Below are 19,510 nucleotides of genomic sequence, written 5' to 3' on the forward strand. Positions count from 1 at the left end.
TTTCCACAGAGAAGCCAATTTTATGCACATTTAATAGCAAAATTATAATGAATAATCCTCCAATAGGAGGAAATAGACAAAATTCCAGGGTTTAAAAGAGAACCAGAATTTATTTCTTTTGAGGTTCTTTTTCAAAAAAAAAAAAGGATAAACTAAAAAACATCAGTAACAAATTAGATGAAATACTCCATATTTATTTATGGTGAAAACAAAAATCACAATAAATGAGAAGTTCCCAAACACTGAAAATTACCATAAACAGAAAAGATAAACATGTTTTAAAGTTGCCCTTTGGCCAAAACATCTAAACCACTTTCTCTAAATATTTCTCCCTGTAAATTTCTTAATATCTTTTATATAACAATTTGATAATTTTGACCAATAGATGAGAATATAATTCAATATTTCAGCATGATTGAAATTGGCTTTCCTTATTGGTATATCAAAGCAGTGTCAGCTCTGTGATTTGTCAATAGCAATATCATATGATTTTTACAAACATTTTCTATCTAATTTGGGGAAACTATAAAATATTTCATATATGTGCTGTTAAATTTGACGACACTGAAATTTTCCTTTGCAGGGAAAATAGTCACGAATGATGAACTTATTCTTTAGATTTTTATTGATACAATTCTGATTGTGAACTGTGCCTTATCAATTAGTGTTTGAGATTATATTATATATACATATATATATATATACATACATATACACATATCTATATTCTGTATAAGCAGGGAGTGAGAGGACATTGGATATGCTGAAGTGTACCCCTATATTTCAAAATACATGAAACAGTAGACTCAAACATACTTCTATGATTATTTCAATAGTATTTAAGAACTGGTAATAGGCAACACGTAGAAGTTCTGATCCTCTTGAGTAAAACACTTTTAAAATTTATACTTGTGTCTGTGAGTCATTGACTATGTAACTGACCAGAGAGAGCAGTGTTCTTATTAAGCAGTAAGGCAAACCAAATCCTATCCGAGTCTGGGGGTTGTAGACTTGAAGTCCCGCCACTAGCTGAGAAGTTATTGGCACTTGAAAGCTTCTGGGAGAGGGAGAGCCAGTTTTCCTTAAGAGAGTCACCACTAGTAAGTCCACCAAGCTCCATTAGAACGCCGTATACCCAAGACTGTGTGCGCAGCACAAATTGGACTTGGGGAGAGAGCAATATTGGATGCATGGAAAATGAGAGTTGGTCTGGAAGGTGTTGGGTAAATGAGGGACTATGAACAAAACATATTGTACAAAATTCTCAGAGTACTTATAAAATTTAAAAGTAAATAATTAAAAGAACTGAAACCTCTGGTTACAGCTAGGAAGCTTAATTGGAAATTTTTCAATGTACACGTTTCTCCATTCAAATATTATCATCATGGTTTCTCCGTCACGTATGCAGAATTTTGCTGCCATAGGATAATGTGGGTGGGTGGGTCAGCCTCAGGTCCATAGGTTCTGTGTCCGGGTGCTGGAAGGCTCTGCACAGTGCACTGCAGAAGGGCTTCTGGGAGGCATCCCTGAACCAAAATAAGTCAAGTGAACATTTTAAAATACAGAAGTTATATTCAAAATTTTCTGTAAGTTAAATGAAACAGTAATCTAATGGAAATGACAGCTTCAGCATGTATAAATATGAATTCAGGTCCTAAAATATGAAGTAGTAAGTTAGAAACAATAATAAGGACCACAATGAGCATTTCATAAGAATGAATGTCCAAATCACCATCAGGAATTCTAAAATGTGTCCCATTAAACTATTAAACCACCACACAAACTAAAATTATGATCAGTAGGATGTTGTTGCCGGCATAATTAAAACTCATAGGTGTTTTTTCACTCTTTATTCTTGGGGCGTCCACCACTCAACTCCCAAATAAATACAAAAAAAAACTTATTCTTACTTATGAATGCCTGGCCCTAGCTTGTCTTTTCTCTAGCCAGCTTTTCTTAAGTTAAATTATTTTATCTACTTTTTGCCTCTGGGCTATTACTTTTTTCTACTCTATATATCTTTCTTGACTTCTTCCTCCCTGGCTTGCTGTGTAGCTGGGTGACAGGCCCATGACAGACAATGACCTCTATTCTTTTGCTCAGTCTTGATCTTTTCTTCCTAGATTGCTTCTCCTATTTATGCTCTCTGACTACCAGCCCCTCCTATCTTTTCTCCAACCTAACTACTGGCCCTTCAGCTCTTTATTAGACTAATCAAGTATTTTAGGCTTGCAAAGTTGCCTTCTGGGCAGTGGCGGTACACGCCTTTAATCTCAGACAGAGACTGTTCAAGGCCAGCCTGGTCTACAGAGTGAGTTCCAGGACAGGTTCAAAGGCTACAGAAAAACCCTGTAGAAAAAACCAAAAAGGAAAAGAAAAAATAGGCAAAGTAACACAGCTTCATAGAGTTAAACAAATGCAACGTAAAAGACCGTAACACACCTTTACATCATTAAACAAATGTTCCACAGAATAAACAAAGATAACACATCTTCAACTAATAATCCACAAAACAAACTAATGAGAATGAGAAAGAGAATAAAAAATAGAAATGAGAAAAACAGAAAGAGGATTAGAAGAAATGAGAGTCTAGCATGGTATCATGTGCCTACAGTTACAGGTATTCTGACATGGGAGATTACTGGAACATTATCTTCATAGAGTTCAGGACCAAACTATAAATATAGTAAGAACTCATCCCAATTTTAAAAAGAAAACATAAGGAGATAGAGACAGAGGCCCACACTGGAGCACTGGACTGAGCTCCCAAGGTCCCAATGAGGAGCGGAAGGAGGGAGAAGATGAGCAAGGAAGTCAGGACCACGAGGGGTACACCCACCCACAGAGACAGTGGGGCTGATCTATTGGGAGCTCACCAAGGCCAGCTGGACTATGACTGAAAAAGCCTGGGATAAAACCGGACTCTCTGAACACGGCAAACAATGAGGGATGATGAGAAGCCAAGGACAATGGCACGGGGTTTTGATCCTACTTCATGTTCTGGCTTTGTGGGAGCCTAGCCAGTTTGGATGTTCACCTTCCTAGACATGGACGGAGGGGGGAGGACCTTGGACTTTCCACAGGGCAGGGAACCCTGACTACTCTTTGGATTGGAGAGGGAGGGGGAGAGGAGCGGGGAGAGGGGAAGAGGGGTGGGAGGGGGGAGGGAAGAGGGAGGCTGGGCGGAGGCTGAAACTTTTTTTTTCCTTTTCTCAATAAAAAAAAAAAAAAAAAAACATAATAGCAGCATTTGAATGTGTGAGAAAGAGAAACACAGAAACTCATACTTTTGAAAATAGTTTAGATTCAATCAAATTGAAATTAATTCAACCTTACACAGCAAAAAGTTAAGAAACAAATATTCTTGCAAACACATACAAAGGAAACATAGATGAAGATGGGTAACACTGATTTCCCAGTCCCAAACTGGAAATTATCCAAGTGATGTGTAGTTCATTGTACAAAGTATAACATTTTTTTGATTGGCAAAAGAGATTCTCTACAACAACCAAGTTTAAGTGTAGACACTTGTATCATTTGCTTTCACAAATACAGAATCTAGGAAAAAAAGGAAGGAAGGAAGGAAGGAAGGAAGGAAGGAAGGAAGGAAGGAAGGAAGAAAAGAAGGAAGGAAGAAAAGAAGGAAGGAAGAAAAGAAGGAAGGAAAGAAAGGAACTTAAAAATTACTCAAAACTAGGTACAAAATACTTTTAAGGAATGAGAAATCTGTAAAAGGGATTAATGTTGCAAGGAAGGGATGAAAGCAAGAAGGACACAATGGGTTTACCAGTCACTGGAAAGTCCCTAATCCTTAACTTTTAAAAATGTCGGCTTGTGTTTATAATGATTATGTAAATGATATATTTTACAGATTTTTGTGAAGTGTGATAGATTTTATGCTAAATATATATAGATAACATGTAAGGGTCAATAGTTAGGAAAAGTCTCTCAGCGGGAATCACATGCACTAAGAGTTCTATGAGTAAGAGAATAACGATGTTACCAAATCTTTATTTATAACCATCTAAAGAAATAATTTAAAGGACATAAAGGAGTTCTGGAACAGAAAACAGGTTGGATGGAGAGCCATGAGGAAAGTATTAAGTGGAAGGGCTGAATGTTACCCTTACATGTTTAATTTTATCATTTTTGTTTCTTTTGATTTTTTTTCCTCCCTCATGGTCTCAATCAATTATACATAGACTAGTTTTGAACTTGTGAAGTAAACTTACATTCCTGACTCAGCCTCCCAAGTTCTGTCTGTAGTTTACATAACTGAATTTTGTTTCCTGAAAAAAAAAATAATACTTAATATTACTCACAAAATACAAGTGCAAACTTTGATAAAATATTTATATCCTGTACTGGCTGATTTTGTGTGTCAAGTTGACACAAACTAGAGTCATCAGAGAAGAAAGAACCTCAGTTGAGGAAATGCCTCCATGAGACCCTGCTGCAAGGCATTTTCTCAATTAGTCATCAACAGGGAAGAGCCCAGCCCACGGTGGGTGGTTCCATCCTTTGGCTGGTGGTACTGGATTCTATAAGAAAGCAAACTGAGCAATCCTGGGGAAGCAAGCCAGTAAGTAGTGCCCCATCAACCTCTGACCTGTATCAACTCTTGCCTCCAGGATCTTGCCCTGTTTGAGTTCTGCTCCTGACTTGTTTCAGTGATTATGGTGGTTTGAAAGAAAATAGCCCCAAAAGGGAGAGGCACTATCAGCCTTGTTGGAGGAGGTGTGTCACTGTGGGGGCAGGCTTTAAGGTTTCTTTGCTCAACCTTCACTCAGTGTGATAAACAACTTTCTATAGCCTTTGAGTCAAGATGTAGGACTCTCAGTTCCAGCTCTACATCAGCCTGCATGCCACCATCCTCCTCATCCTGATGGTAATGGACTGACTCTCTGAAACTCTAAGCAAATCACCTTCAATTAAATGTTTTTCTTTATAAAACTTGGCATGTGCATGGTGCCTTTTCACAGCAATAAAAATCTATGACAGAATTTGGTGCCAGAGACTTGGATATTGCTGTGATAGAACTGACCATGTTTTTATTCGGAGGAATTTGGGCTTTGGTACTTTCTGAAAACAGTGGAATGCTTTAAGCACTACTTCACTGACCATGCTAGTGGGAGCATGGAAGACAGTGGTGCTAAGAGTTATTTAAACTGTCTGCAGCTCATTCAAGAAGAAGAATTTTAGAATGTTGCCTAGGGATTGTTCTTGTGATAGTTTGGAGAAGGAAGTGGCTGCATTTTGTCCTTGTTCAAAGAGTCTGCCCAAGGCTGAAGTGAAGAGTTTCTGATTAATTCCACTGGCAGAAGAAATCTTTAAACAGCCTAGTATAGACTTTGTTATGTGGATATTAGTGGTCACTCTAATGAAGATTTATAACGAAGAGGAGCAAGATGGGCAGGATAAATTACAAAATGTAAATTTTAAGGAGAAAAAGAGCAGCGGGAAGTGGAATGGAGCTAAATCATATTTTCAAGGAGATAAACAGATTGAGAAATAGAATATAGGGAGTGGTGACCTCAGGGCAAGATCCCATCCAGCTAAATTTCAAAGTTGTGAAAAAGAACTAAAGAAAAGCTTAGAGCTGGGTGTGGTGGTGCACACCTTTAATCCCAGCACTGGGAAGGCAGAGGCTGGTGGATCTCTTGAGTTTGAGGTCAGTCTGGTCTGAAGAGCAATTGTCAAAGAAAGCCAAGTTTGGTAGTGAAAGGAAGCAAGAAACTGGTGAAGTGGAATTAAACAAGAGGGTCATGTCCCAGCCCCAGCAAGCAGCAAAACTTGGATGCTTCTGCCACGTAGTTCTGACTATAGAGTTAAAGACAGAAGAAATGGATTATAGAATTTACCTTCCCACATAAAGAAAGACACTGAGGCTAGACTTGTGTCAGGGGTGTCTCTGAATGGAAGTCCAGTAGAGAGGCCATTGTGTGAAGCTGTGAAGTTGAAGCCTGGATTGTCTTGGAGAACCCAAGATGTTAGAGATGCCAGAGTCCGAGTTGTGGGATACTTGCAAAAGAGAGCTGCTAAAGGGAAGTGGAATCAGCCCAGGGGAAAGAAGTGTGTTTCAGTAAACAAATCTGAATGGTGTTTCATCACAGTAATAGAAACTCTAATTAAGACAGGGCATTATCTTTTAATTTATCGATTATCTCTCTATGATCTGTCTATTTACACCCTGTTTATTATCTATCTCTGACCATCACTGAATGTTTAACTTGTCCTTTGAGATGAATCAACTGGCAAGTAAAGCCTAGATATTCATTCATGTGAATTACAAATTTGCACACACAACTGTATTATGTAACCACATTCTGTTATCTGACCATTTCACTTACAGTGACGCTACATGGAGGGGATCATCAGAAACCATTTTAAAATTTATCTCATTTTAATTAAAGCTCAGTCCTTGGCTGAGAGAAATCTCCTTCATGCTATAAAGTGACCTCCTGCCAAAAGCTGTCCATCGAGTTGAGAATAAGAACATGTGACATGTCTTCCTTCCAAAGGTAGTGTTCATATTTGCTGGTATGAGTACCACTAATTCAATTCCATTAAAAGTAATGAAGTAGGAATGTCAGTCTAATTATCTGCAGAAGTCTGCTCAGGCTTTTCCACAGTCTACAGTAATAACTGATGTAGGCTTAGAGAAGTCCTGTGCAGCAGAGCCTGGCTATGTAGCGTGTTTATATGGACATTAACTCACAGCTGGCATTTCTTCCTCTGAGATTTTAAAGTCCTATTTAGAAGATTGTTTGGTCTTGAAATTCAGTTATAAACACATTAATTAGAGAATGTCTAGTTTACAATGTTTAGACCAAAGACTGTATATATATTTTCTTATATGTATATAAACATATTTTAGCTGCAGTATAGCAACCTCAATCATGAAATTACAAATAGGCTAGCCAGTTCTTACTAGCTGTATTATCCTTAGTGCTCCAACTTCTTCAAATAAAATGAGAGAAAATTATATAACTTTTTAAACTCTTTTGGAAAATCTTCATTCATGTGTATCATATTTATGGGGGGGAGCACATGTGTCATGATACATGTATTGGTGGGCAGAGGACCCACCAATTGGATGTCAGCACTGACTTTCACCTCTTTTAAAAGAATGTCTTTTATTTGCTGTTCCAAACACTAGACTAGCCGACCTGTGAGTTTCTAGGAATTGTTCTGGTTTTGACTCCCATTTCATCACAGGCACACTGGGATCAGAGATACACACACACTACCACAACCAGATTTACATGGGTTCTGTCAATCCAAAATTGGGTCCTCATGCTTGAAGGGCAAGGAGTGCTTTATCAACTGAAATTTCTCTTCAGATTATTTAAATTAACCTTTACTAATATTCTAGGAGTCTTATTAGAACTCAAAGTGAAATCAAAGCTGAACAATCGCTAGCCTAGCATTGAGCATATAGTAAACCTATAATGGCTGTCATCAGCAGAATTTTATTGCATCATAATGACTGAATTTTGCTACCTTTGCTTTACACATCAACTGATGTTAAGAATCATACAGATGGAAGTCTGTAGCAGATGCAACATCAGCCTGGAATGCTTCTCACCTCATACTTTTCATGCCTTGTTTTGTTCCCTTTCACTTGCACGTTGGGTGAATCCAACTTTGGGTGACCTGCTTTGAAAGAATTGTATCAACTATGTGGTTAGCTTTCAATATCGGTGCCATCTTGCTAGTGTGCCTCTACTGTATTCGGGTTCACTATCTTGTTCTGATAAAGTAAGCTGTCTACTTGTAAGTTTCTCTATAGAGACCCAAGTGGTACAGAATTGAGAGCTGCTTATGGTCAACAGCCATGAAAGAAGTGAAGTTCCTAGAGTAGTTAATGCTTCCTGCCCAAAAGTCATGAATAGTCAAATCTTAAATACAGGGTTACGGGCAAACTTGGGAAGGTAGCCTAACAGAAGCTTGCCATGACTATAGTCTGACAAAACACCTTGACATTTCCAAGAAGAGTACTCAGCCCACCTCATAAAGTTGAAAGAATTAGTCATTCTTGCCCTAAGAAAATAACTTTTGTTGTAGTTTTATATAGCAATAAATACTAATATAAAAAGGATAAAAGACTTTAAAAAGTTGCCATGTTTTCCTGTATGCAAATCTTTAAAGAAGTATTAAGGAACACCAGTTTCTAAGACCTTTATGTATGAACTCCAAAGATAACTGTTTTTTTAAAGATGATACTTCTTATTTTTAAATTAAAAACCTTGTCTGTATTCCTTTAAAATTACTCTTCCCTTATGAAAATGAATCTAAACAATAATTATCATAGAAACAGTCTTTGTGCCCAAATGATATATGTATTATAGTAAAATGACTGCTTTTATAGTTTAAAAATATTTTAAATGAAATGTTTTCTAAAGATTTATATATGATTTCCTCGGAGGGAAATATGGAATAAAAGTACAAAAGGATATTATGCAATAATCTTTCTAGCCAGAAATAAAGCTACTTATCATTGTAGTCTTAGGAATCAGCACAAAATCCCAGCATGTAGTACATGCCACAGATTTGTTTTTCTTTCTGAATGAAAACAAGTAGATTTTGTATGAAAAAAAACCTATGTAAATAGAAGACAGATTTTAGAGCCAAGCAGATTTTATTTTAAATTCAGCCTCCACCTACTACTGTAGCCTCAAGAAAACTACTTATTTCTTTGAAAAAAATGAAAATTACAGCTACATTTTATTGAGTCAAAAGAAAAAATCATAAAAACATGCTGAATAAACAGTACTTATATACTTAGCATTATCTGGCAGCAATTTTAGCCCGATATAACTATGAAAAGCAAAGGAAGGCAAATTGATTAATCTTAATCAAAAGTCCACTTGGTAAATCCAAATATAGTTTAGTAATTTAAAAGTGTCAAGTGTGGGTTTTTAATTTGTCTAGGAAAATAAAGAATAAATTTGGATTATGGAATATTTAAATGTTTACAAAAACTCCCAAAAGAATTAGAACATTTGTGATTTATACAAATTATCATATTAATATTCATTCAACACATTTCACCAATTTATTAATGTATGAAGAAAATCTGAGCATGCAAAAGATCACTATCCTGTTAGACAGAGTAGAGTCTGTGCTTGGTCAGAAACAACTCTAAAGCACAGGGTCCAACATTCATAAGGTCCTTTACCAGGAAACTACATGCTGAAGTGAAAGAGGAGCTTATGGGGGTGAGGGGGTGAGGGGTATGGGAAGGTAGTGGGTGAAGAAGAAGGATTTGTAGGAGAAGCTGGGTGCATTCCAGGAAGGTCTTGTAAACTGGATGTTTTACACCTAGTATGGTGGAAGAGACTATTGGAATGCTTACTGTTCAGCAATATTGGCTTTGGAGCATTTTTTCACTTGTTTTATGTACAGATACTTACTAAATGATTTGTGAAGGCAGGGTGTTGTGGGCCATGCTTAGAATTTTAGCCTTAAAGAGATAAATGTCTGACTTTTAGGCCATCTTTAGGTTACACTAGGCAACACTGTATCCAAAACTAAACCTCGAACAAAGACTAGTTCAGTTGTCTTACAGTTCTAGACAAGAATGATCAAGCTAGCTTGAACTGAGACTTACATCTGTTCAGACATTTAGAGGGCTTTCTAATAATGTGTTTGCCTCCTATTATGGCCTGTGATAAACCTTATCTGGTCCTGATTTGTTTTTTTCTCTTCACTCTCCCCTTCTCTCCCAAATTCCCTTACATCTTTTTTCATTTCCTTTTACTTCTGCCTCATCACATAACTATATATGGATAGATAGACAAATAGATATAGCTCTATCGATATAGATAGATCAATAGATATAGATAGCTGTAGATAGATATAGAATGATATATAGTTGGATTAGATAAAGATATATATCTTTAATTGAAAGATACTTGAACACACTGTAGTACTAGTTTCTAATTGTGCAGTGAAGTGTCAGCCTGGACAGCTTTTATACATGAGTCAAGGAAGAAGAGGTTTATGTTGTTATCAGGCTTTAATTGAAGCACACTTACTACCTTTTGACTAAGTACTTGGCTGCCATTTTCACATGATTACAAACTGGAGAGGAAGCTCCTCTGATAACGGCAGGGTGGTAATGAGAGATCATGCTGTGCTGGTTCGGAAGGATGCCGGAGATCTCTCCCACACTGAAATGTAATCCAAGAAGACAGGAGACTTAACTACAATTGTCCTGTTCCGCAGTCTAAAGAAAGACCCTGAAGCGAAGCTGCAGTTGGATACTGAAATGCAAAACCGTGTCTAGTTAAAGAAGTGGTGTAATTACTGTATCTGCCAAAACAATGAAGCAATCATTTTAACAGACTCACTCTTCTCTCCTTTAAGGAGAATGCAGTTTCATGTGACAAAAAAAGCTTAAATATTAGTGATCAAAATGAGGCTGAGACTGTGTTTTGTTTTAGAGCACTAGTTCTCAATTTGTGGGTCGAGACCTCCGCGAGACCATCAGAAAACACAGATATTTATATTATGGTTCATAACAGTAGCTAAATTAGTTATGAAGTAGCAACAGAAATAATTTTATGGCCGAGGATCACCACAACATGAGGAACTGTATTAAAGGGTTGCAGCATTGGGAAGGTTGAGAACCACTGCTTTAGGATTTGCTTTTGTTTTTTGGTTTACATTTGACTCTTGTTATAAGGTAGCCCAGGCTGGTCTTGAACTTACCATCCTTTTGCCTCCCAAATGCTAGAATTTCCAGTATGCACCAGCACACTTGGACAACATCCACTTTCTCCTCGGATTAAACAAAATGGTCATCTCCAACCCAGGCTTTGCAGAAGAGATGGCTGCTTCTCTGGTCTGTCTGCTTTAATATCTTGAGTGCATAGGCTTCTGAGTGTTCATGTGTCTGTTGTTATTGCTGTTTTAAAATTGCTTACTGGATTCAGTGGTCATTCCAACAGTATGAAAAAGGGAAGGAAAGATGGGCAATGGCCTTCCTAGCTCGTGAAGCAGCTCCAAATCATTCAGGAGTCAGACCTAATCTGCTCTTTCACTTTCTGCAACTTGAGCTATAGACAGTCCACTGCAGACAGAAATTACTAAATGGAAAAATCTAGAAGTAGGCAATTCATTAATTATATTTTTTTCATAGATCTGAGTAACATAATGAAGTCTCATGGCCATCTAGCCTGGAAGGAAACCATCACTTTTTCTCTTCATAGCCATATAATATTTTCTCCAGGCAATTAGTCACTTTAGTAGCTATCAGTCATCAGATTATCTGTCACAATAGGGCAGTGCTCAAGCTAAAATCATTTTACTTAACAATGACCCCACAGCACTAGAGTAACGAGGCTGTAAATTTCTATATGCCAAAGAGAAGCCCTGAAATGTTTCCTTTTCAGTGAAAAACAAAAAAACTGAACACAATGTAATAAGGAAAGAAAAATGTCGTGTGCTGTGGTAGGACCTTTGATAAGAAAAAAACCTTCCATCCATGAATTCTCGATGAAGGAAACAAAATTCAGGCTGTTCTGCTGCCTTACTTCAAGGTTCAAGATAAGACCACAGTGCATAAAGGAAGTAAGACTAAACTAGCACAGTCTGTGGGTAGAAGATATGAACATGTTTTCCTTAACAGCAGCTTGTTGCATCAGAAAACCCCGAGCGAACGTGGAAACATCAGCATTGAAGTGGGCAGAGGCACACAGCTTCTGCAAGTAAAGGGATGGTTGCATATCCGCAGCAGGTTTGGACTGCAAAATATAACTGTTACTAGAGAGGTGGCATGGGTGAGAGAGCGAGCTGTGATCCTGGCAGAGCTGAACAAGTTTATAAAGAGAAACCATGACACCCAGGCAAGCCTTCAGTGGCAAGACATCAAAGCTCATTTGGGAGAAGCCCACTGCACTATGCATTTTTAAAACAGCAAAGGAAGGATCTAGGAATAAAGCGCAGTCAACTTCCAAACATGCCATTCTTACAAATGGCAGAGGAAATCACTCTTTCAGAATATGTAGGAAAAGAGAAGGTGAGACTAATCCACATTCATTATGTGCATTACAAAATATTAAAGAACAAATTCAATAAAACTCATTAAGTCTCTTTCTTTCTCTCTCTCTCTTACGTGACACTTGGGATTCTCCATATCTCTGTTATTGTCCCTTTCTGAGATCTCTCCATGTCTCTAGCATACGGATCAAATTAAACTTCTAAGTGGATCTGTGTATGGTTCATTACAAAAGAGATTAGATAATATAATTGTAGCCTGGAAGTGTTGTTTTCATCCTTTTTCTTATCAAAATATATAAATATATAAATACACACATACACATGCACAATGTTGTTTGTCTTCAATGGCGGTGCATTGTTCTGAGCATTTTATTAAATGATTGCAAAATAAATGTGAATAATTATTTCGTTAAGTTATGCCTATCTAGCAATGGTTATGTATTTATTAGTACATGCACTCTAATGGTGTACTGTAAGTTAATATGTAGTAGTAAATAAGTATCTAATGGGATAATTAAATCTCAACGGGGACATAATTGCTGAGTAGCATTCTAAAACTCTGGAGACATCTGAGCTGCAGCTCATTTAATTAAAAGAGTCTTATTCTGTGCATACACAGAGTGGAGTCTCTCTCTAAAGTGTGCTCTTTTCAGCACCTATTTTCTGCAACAGCCACATCAGGGTTTATTTGTAGCACAGTGTGCTTTGTGGCAATAGTCTTGAGAGTTGTAATCCTTTTAAGCACTCCCTGCCTTGGAGAGCATTTTTAAGCACTTTGGACATGCAACTGTATAAGCCTCAAGTGTGACTTAATCTTTACAATTCAGCTTATACCTAAAGTGGATACTCTTCTGAGAAAGGTTAAAGTGTATGTTGATTTTGTATTCCTCTTACAGTTATGGGTAATGAGAGGAATGGGAAGGGTTGATCATTCCCCCATCTTCAAAGCTATAGAATCTGAAAATTACACAGCTTCTTTAACATAAAGCCTGTACCCAATGATATTGTCATGTCATTTTAACTCCATATATCCAGATTTATATGTTTAGACATAGTATGACTTCTATCAAACAATGATTTTCAACTGAATTTTTAACGTGGAAATTTTCAATCTTATTTGTAATTAAATCACAGTTAGCCTTTAATTATTCTGATAGAATATTATTCTGATAGAAGATTGGTATTATTTTCTTGTGGTGGTCACCCCTGTAGCTTGTTTTAAATTAAATATAGCAGAAAGAAGAAGTAATTTCTCCTGGTATAGGTCCAAGTCTTTGAGTTTCAGTTTTGAAGACTTCTGACATTTTTTAATGAGATAATTCAATAAGATTTTTTTATATTTATGTATGACTTGTAGTATAACTGGAAGTGCTTCAAAAGGAAAACCAAACTTTACCCTTCTTCAAGGAAACTTCTCTTTGCCACAGACAAAAACCGTTACAGAAAATTACAGCCAATCCAAATGTAGAGCTGTGGAGCCCAGTCCCAGTGGATACATGGACAAAACACCTAAAGCTCAGACAACATTGCAGGGGAGGAGGTAAAGAGATTGTGAGAGCCAAACAATCAGGGAGCCTTGTTAAACTGTGTCTCCTAGTAATGACGGGAGATTTACCCATCAGGTCTCATCAGCATGACTGACCAAATGTGAACTTGAAGGACGAAACTAGTGGCTGTACCAAAGTGGACAGGGGAAGTTCGTGAGGCCTGACGCTTCTACAAACACCTACAGACAACTAAGCAATGTCACAAGGTTAGCACTGGACTCAGATGTACTCTGCCAACCTAGTTCTCCTTAAAATTGTCTGACTCTGGAAAAAAAAATGATAGAATTTTATGTGTCCACATGCTTGTGTCTATGCAAATACACATGGGTGATGCTGTGTACAGGAGTGAAAGTACACAAGTGTGTGTGTGTGCACCTGTGCACATTCTCACGTGATAAGGGTCAATCCATGTAATAAAGTGTTTGGGTGCAAGGTGCAGTATAACTGGAGGGAAACTTACCAATTTTATGTGAAATTTCTGACAAAACGTGACCTTAATATCTGTTTCAGTGTTCATTTACTTAGCCGTATATATACTGTGCTGGTTTGCAGCCCGCAGCTCCATGCCCCGAGGCTTGGTGAGAATAAGGGTTTTTGTGGAATCCCTTGCTAATCCTGGATTAATCCTACCAGTATTTTCATCTCTACCCTTTCTTGTACAAAAGGGTTTTCATCAAAGCGAATTAAATTATCTTCTCAAGGACATATAAGGATAGCATTTCATTATTTGAAAATCTTAAAGTTACAGACCAAATTCAGTTCTTTGGAATAAGAGAGCCATGAGCAGAGGTCACACAAACACTCTGTTCTGAGTTTTGGCTGCTTTCCATTTGACTCCTTAAGATGAAAGGGGGAAAGACCTGCAAAGAAAGGAAGGTTGTAGCTTTGGAATGTGGGCTGCAATGTGAGTGTAACTGTTGCTTCTGAACATTTCACTCCCAAGCCAATAATGAAATCTAGTACAGATAAACAGAGTTAAACTTAGAGGTAACATGGCTCCAGTTTGAATGGGACCTATCATCAGGGCTCACGGACTCAAATTGTCTGGTTATAAGAACTGATCCTGTTTTTCCACATTCTGCATCATGCATTACCTGATAAATTGTGGCTGCTTTAATGGGAGAAATGAACAGAACCTGAGAGGAGCTGATCATGATATACATTCCCCTGAGAATACTGATCAAGGGCTAGGTACAAAAAACCAACAGTGATAAATTTGAATCTTTCCTTGCAATTTGTCCAAACAAAGATTGTAGGAAAGAATACTTCTATATCTTCACAGGGGTATTCTATTGGAAATATAACTGACTCTGTTTCAAAGTATGAGCTTGTCAACAAAAGGTAGATGCCCTGCTACATGCGTATGAGGAGCTTGTGATTCTTAGACATGTGTTATGTGATAGATTTGATTCTCAAAATCTGTCTTCTCCAGTGGTTTTACTTGCTTATGCAGGTAACTCTATTCAGTTACCACTCCAACTTTACAGACAAGGGAACCAAAGCAGAGGAAGAAACTTGGTCAAAATCAAACAAGTGGAAAATGGGGAAAGCAGGCTTTTCATTCAGGCAGTACAGACTTGAAATCTATACAAGTCACATCAGTGATATAGAACACTGTCTCTCAGTAATGGGGGGGGTGTTATCGTGGGGAGAAACAGAAATAAAACATAGAGACAACCTTTACTGTGTTTGTTATGCTGGTTTTGAGTAACAAAACTTGAACTTTATTCAACCAGAGGCCTCATTCTTTAAAGTAGATTTGTCATATTTAAAGAGTAAGGGGTTTGGATAGTTGTGACATTGTTGTGGATATCAGATTCTGTGTAGGATCCAATAATTCAAATTTATAGGGAGAGCTTCTATTTTTGTAAATGACCCAATGTGCATCTGTGAATATTTTTGCTTTCAAATTAGTAACTGTTCTTATTTTGATACTTTCTTGCTCTTCCCTCAAGAGTAATGGAAACATAATACTGAGAAAAATATTTTACTTTAGGAATTAAATTATGAAAAAGATGGTTTAAACTAACCATTTAAGAAACCCCCAATTTTTATAAATTGAGTGGAAACCATATTTAGGGAATTAACTATAGCCACTGTTTATTTGTTTTCTGTTCTGATCTTTTGATACATGCTTTCTGCTTCTTTTTAATATTTAAGAACATTTAAGAATAAAAATGTAAATGTTGACATTTAATACACAGTTAATTTTATTATTCTCACCCTGAGCTGCACAGTATGTCAATGTGTGTGTATTGAGTTTTACTAATATTTGAAACTCACAAGAGATTCGGTTTTACTGAGGTGGTTCTCATGAAGGGAGGGCTGGAAAATACTGAGCAGACTGTTCTATTGACCCTTATCATAGAGGCAGAGCAGAGAGGTAAATTCATCGTCCTCTAAAAATGAATAAATAAGATGCAAAACTGGATCATTAATGTTCTGCCCTTCACAGGGTCAAGTATTCATCTTGACATTTTCTCCTTGCACATTATTTCTGTTTATTCTCAAGATTCAATTAATAGCATTTATTGTTATGTTTTAATCTTTGGCAGTTTATCTGTACATCAGTCACAACTGCAAGGCATACTTACTCTTTTATGGTGTAATAGAGAAAACATATACATTTTACTTAAAATTTAAAAATCAAAAAAGATTTCAGTAAAGAGCAGAATATTTAATTGTTACTATGAATCTATTTCTTCTTTTGTTTCTGTATATAATAGAATATTAAGGATTTATTTACATAAGTTACAGTGAATTTATGAAAATCAACATTGTGCTCTAAAGAATGCAAAAATACATTATCTTTAAGAAGTGCAATATGAAAGACAAGGAATGTATATTTTAATACAACTTATATTTTTCTCCAACATTTGAAAGTAGGTTAATTTGGGGGATCCAACTTAATTGGGAGAATTGAGGCTACATCTAAATGTCATGTATCTATTTTCAATTCCTATCAGCAAGAACGTAAAGATGAAAATAAGGGATTTAATTAATCGTTTCTGTTCCAAATTTAAAGAGAATTCATACACGAATCTTAAATTTAAAGTGTTATCTCAAAGACCACTTTCAGTGTGTGGGTTGGATACTTGTTACTCAGGTTTTTCATTAATACCATGCTCTGTTTTGGTTTTCATAAACTTAGGGAATCTCCACCAATATGGACACAACATTTTATTTAATTTTTGTCTAGGAATTTAAAAACAGATCTCTTTGAAACATTTTATAAAGCACTTGTGTCTGGGAATAAAGTCTAGATGAAATCTCTAAAGAGTTAAGTGTACAGCTGGTAATATTTACTGTATTAGACTTTTTACTCATAAAAATCTTTTTCATAGTAAACATCATAGCTTTATAATACCGTAATAAAATAAATTAAAATAATAATAAAGATTGAAATGTTTATTTTTTAAAAGTTCTAATTATTTTACTTTCTAAGCATTCTTTGATTTTTTTTCACTTTTTTCTCTATGTATCTGTGTAATTATTCCTCACTTTGCAGATAAATAAAAATCCCACAAGTCTTTCTGGTTACACATCAGATGATTTTCTTATGACTAAACTAGTTTGCTTACTTTTATTAATTGTATTTGGTATATCTTAAATAAATATCAAAAGGAATGCCTTTTAGCCAAGCCTTTTTCATAATGTGTAATTACTATATGCACATGTATATTTTATATAAATATATTATATATCTTTGCATAATATATTTATATATTATACAGGCAATTATACGTGCATTCTTCTCACCTAAGTATATACTGAGATCTTTCTAGGGTCCCATAGTGGATTTAAAAAATCAGAAAGTGAACAAATCCTTAATATAAAATGGTAAAATATTTGCATGTAACTTAAACATTCTTCAGTACACTTAAAACAATTTCTAGCATAAACATAGTATCTTTCAAGTGTAAATGTTATATAAATCATTATGCTGTCTTGTGTAGGGAAAATGTTTCTACATGTTCAGGGCAGACACACTGTTTTTCAAACATTTTCCATCTGCTGTTGGTTTGAGCCACAGGATACAGAGCCTGCAGCTGGTGGCCAACTTTGTGCATACATAAACACACACATATGTGTTGTGTGTGTATATATAATGCATATGCATAAGTGTATATACATTTATTTGTATATAGTCTCCAATTTTCCTATGTCATTTTTAACAAATTAGTACAGTGTCAGAGTGAGGATTTTTACCTCTGACACTATTGAAGTGATATATCACGTATTTATTTCCAACCTTTAGATAATATTGAACAATATATGGAAACTTTTTCTGTAATATATTTCCAAGTATATAAAAGTAACTACTTTTTTTTTTTTTTTTTTTTTTTTTTTTTTAGTTTTCTGAGACAGGGTTTTTCTGTGGCTTTGGAGCCTGTCCTGGAACTAGCTCTTGTAGACCAGGCTGGTCTCGAACTTCCAGAGATCAGCCTGCCTCTGCCTCCCGAGTGCTGGGATTAAAGGCGTGTACCACCATCGCCCGTCTCAAAAGTAACTACTTTTGAGGGAGGAAAAATTGGTAACATACAGAAGACAAAAAAAAAAAAATCAAAGCATCTTGTACTAGTTGGAGTAGTCTCAGGGCACAGGCTTACAGTTTAGAATTATGAACTAGACCATGTCAGAACACGCATTTTAAAAAGATTGCCACCTTAATTTTATGCACTTTTTAAAGGAGAAACACTTGAAAGAAGAATATACTGAAGAATATACTGCAGTTTTGTCTTCAGTTTTTTGAGTCAAATGAACATTTGATAATAAAAATTAAGAAGCTATACTCAAAGGAAAGTTGTGGTTAGAAATATTCATCTCAGTTTTTCTACCTCCACCTAGGAACTGGGAGCCACCATCTGGGAAATACTTATAAGATTGTTTCTCATAGTTTAGAAAGCCAATTACTGTTAGGGGAGTCAAACCCCAGAATTTCACTGACTTACATTACTTAGATACAAAAATATTCAGCTAACAATGAGTTCACAGTGAAGAATTCAATTGTGTACCATTTTTTTGGTGCCTTTAAGGATTTCTGAGTCAAATAATCTTAGGAAGCAGCATGATATCCAGGCAGCACAGTCTCTGAAATCTTATAGTAAAAAAAAAAATTTGTTTAGTTTCACATATTTCAGATATTTTTAAACAAAAAACCATTGTTTACAATCAGCTAAATCTGAGTGAAGATATAAATGGTGCATTATCGCACTGAAAAATAACAGCCTGTAAGATTATTCAGTAAAGACAGAATACTGGAAAACTGCGTATGTGAATGCTAAGAAATATGCTACATAATCTGATGATGTCATAAGCCTGTGGTTCGCATCAGAATGGCACTTTGATCTAATTTAAAATCATATTGTTATTATCTAAGCATTGGGGGTAGGAAGCTAATAGAATCAATAGAATCCATAGACACAAATGCTCTACTTAGAATTAACTTAGAGTTAATTTCATCTTCTGGATAATTATTTTGCCTTTAAGTTCATATAGCACATAAAAATTACATTTCAATATTTAGGGTTGGGAAACCCTATTCCTAAAAATGTTTTCAAAGGCATAGAATTGGTACACGTCAGAAACAAAGCCAAGGCAGGCTTGTCTAAGGAATGCTTCAACTGATAGAAAGATGGAAGGAAAGTTTGCTGGTCATTTGCTCTCACTTGTGTCCACTCAGTGTAGATTGTTTGCAACAGTCCGTGTGTGTGCTTTACTGCCCAGTGAAATAAGTTCTGCAAAATCCTTGAGACCCATTATCCGATATTTCATTAAGTACCTTACCTCTCTGATTAAAATGAAAGGTCGGTGGGTTCTTTACACGTGATCATTTATATGATGTAATATAATAATTTAAAGACAATCAAAATCCCTGATGTAATGAAATGACAAACATATAATATCAATTATGCAATCCAAAGTATTTACTAATCCATAGTGTTCCCTTATTTCAA

At 36.1% G+C, this 19,510-nt stretch overlaps 1 protein-coding gene across 2 annotated transcripts in view; it reads right to left on the minus strand.

The window, feature by feature from the left end:
• Positions 1–223: 223 nt before the first annotated feature.
• Adgrl3 (adhesion G protein-coupled receptor L3) overlaps positions 224–19,510 on the minus strand; it is a 745,864-nt gene continuing 726,577 nt past the window's right edge. The window contains exons 27-28 of one of the 2 annotated variants that reach the window (XM_026785272.1): positions 4,233–4,289; positions 224–1,526 (exon numbers count right to left, since the gene is read on the minus strand). In XM_026785272.1, the coding sequence (XP_026641073.1) occupies positions 1,450–1,526; positions 4,233–4,289 (134 nt within the window). In that variant the 3' untranslated portion in view covers positions 224–1,449. The remainder of the gene's footprint in view (positions 1,527–4,232; positions 4,290–19,510) is intronic. The other variant, XM_026785275.1, reaches the window with a different exon arrangement.

This window comes from Microtus ochrogaster, linkage group LG1, assembly GCF_000317375.1.
Source record: "Microtus ochrogaster isolate Prairie Vole_2 linkage group LG1, MicOch1.0, whole genome shotgun sequence".
NCBI classification, from domain to species: domain Eukaryota; kingdom Metazoa; phylum Chordata; class Mammalia; order Rodentia; family Cricetidae; genus Microtus; species Microtus ochrogaster.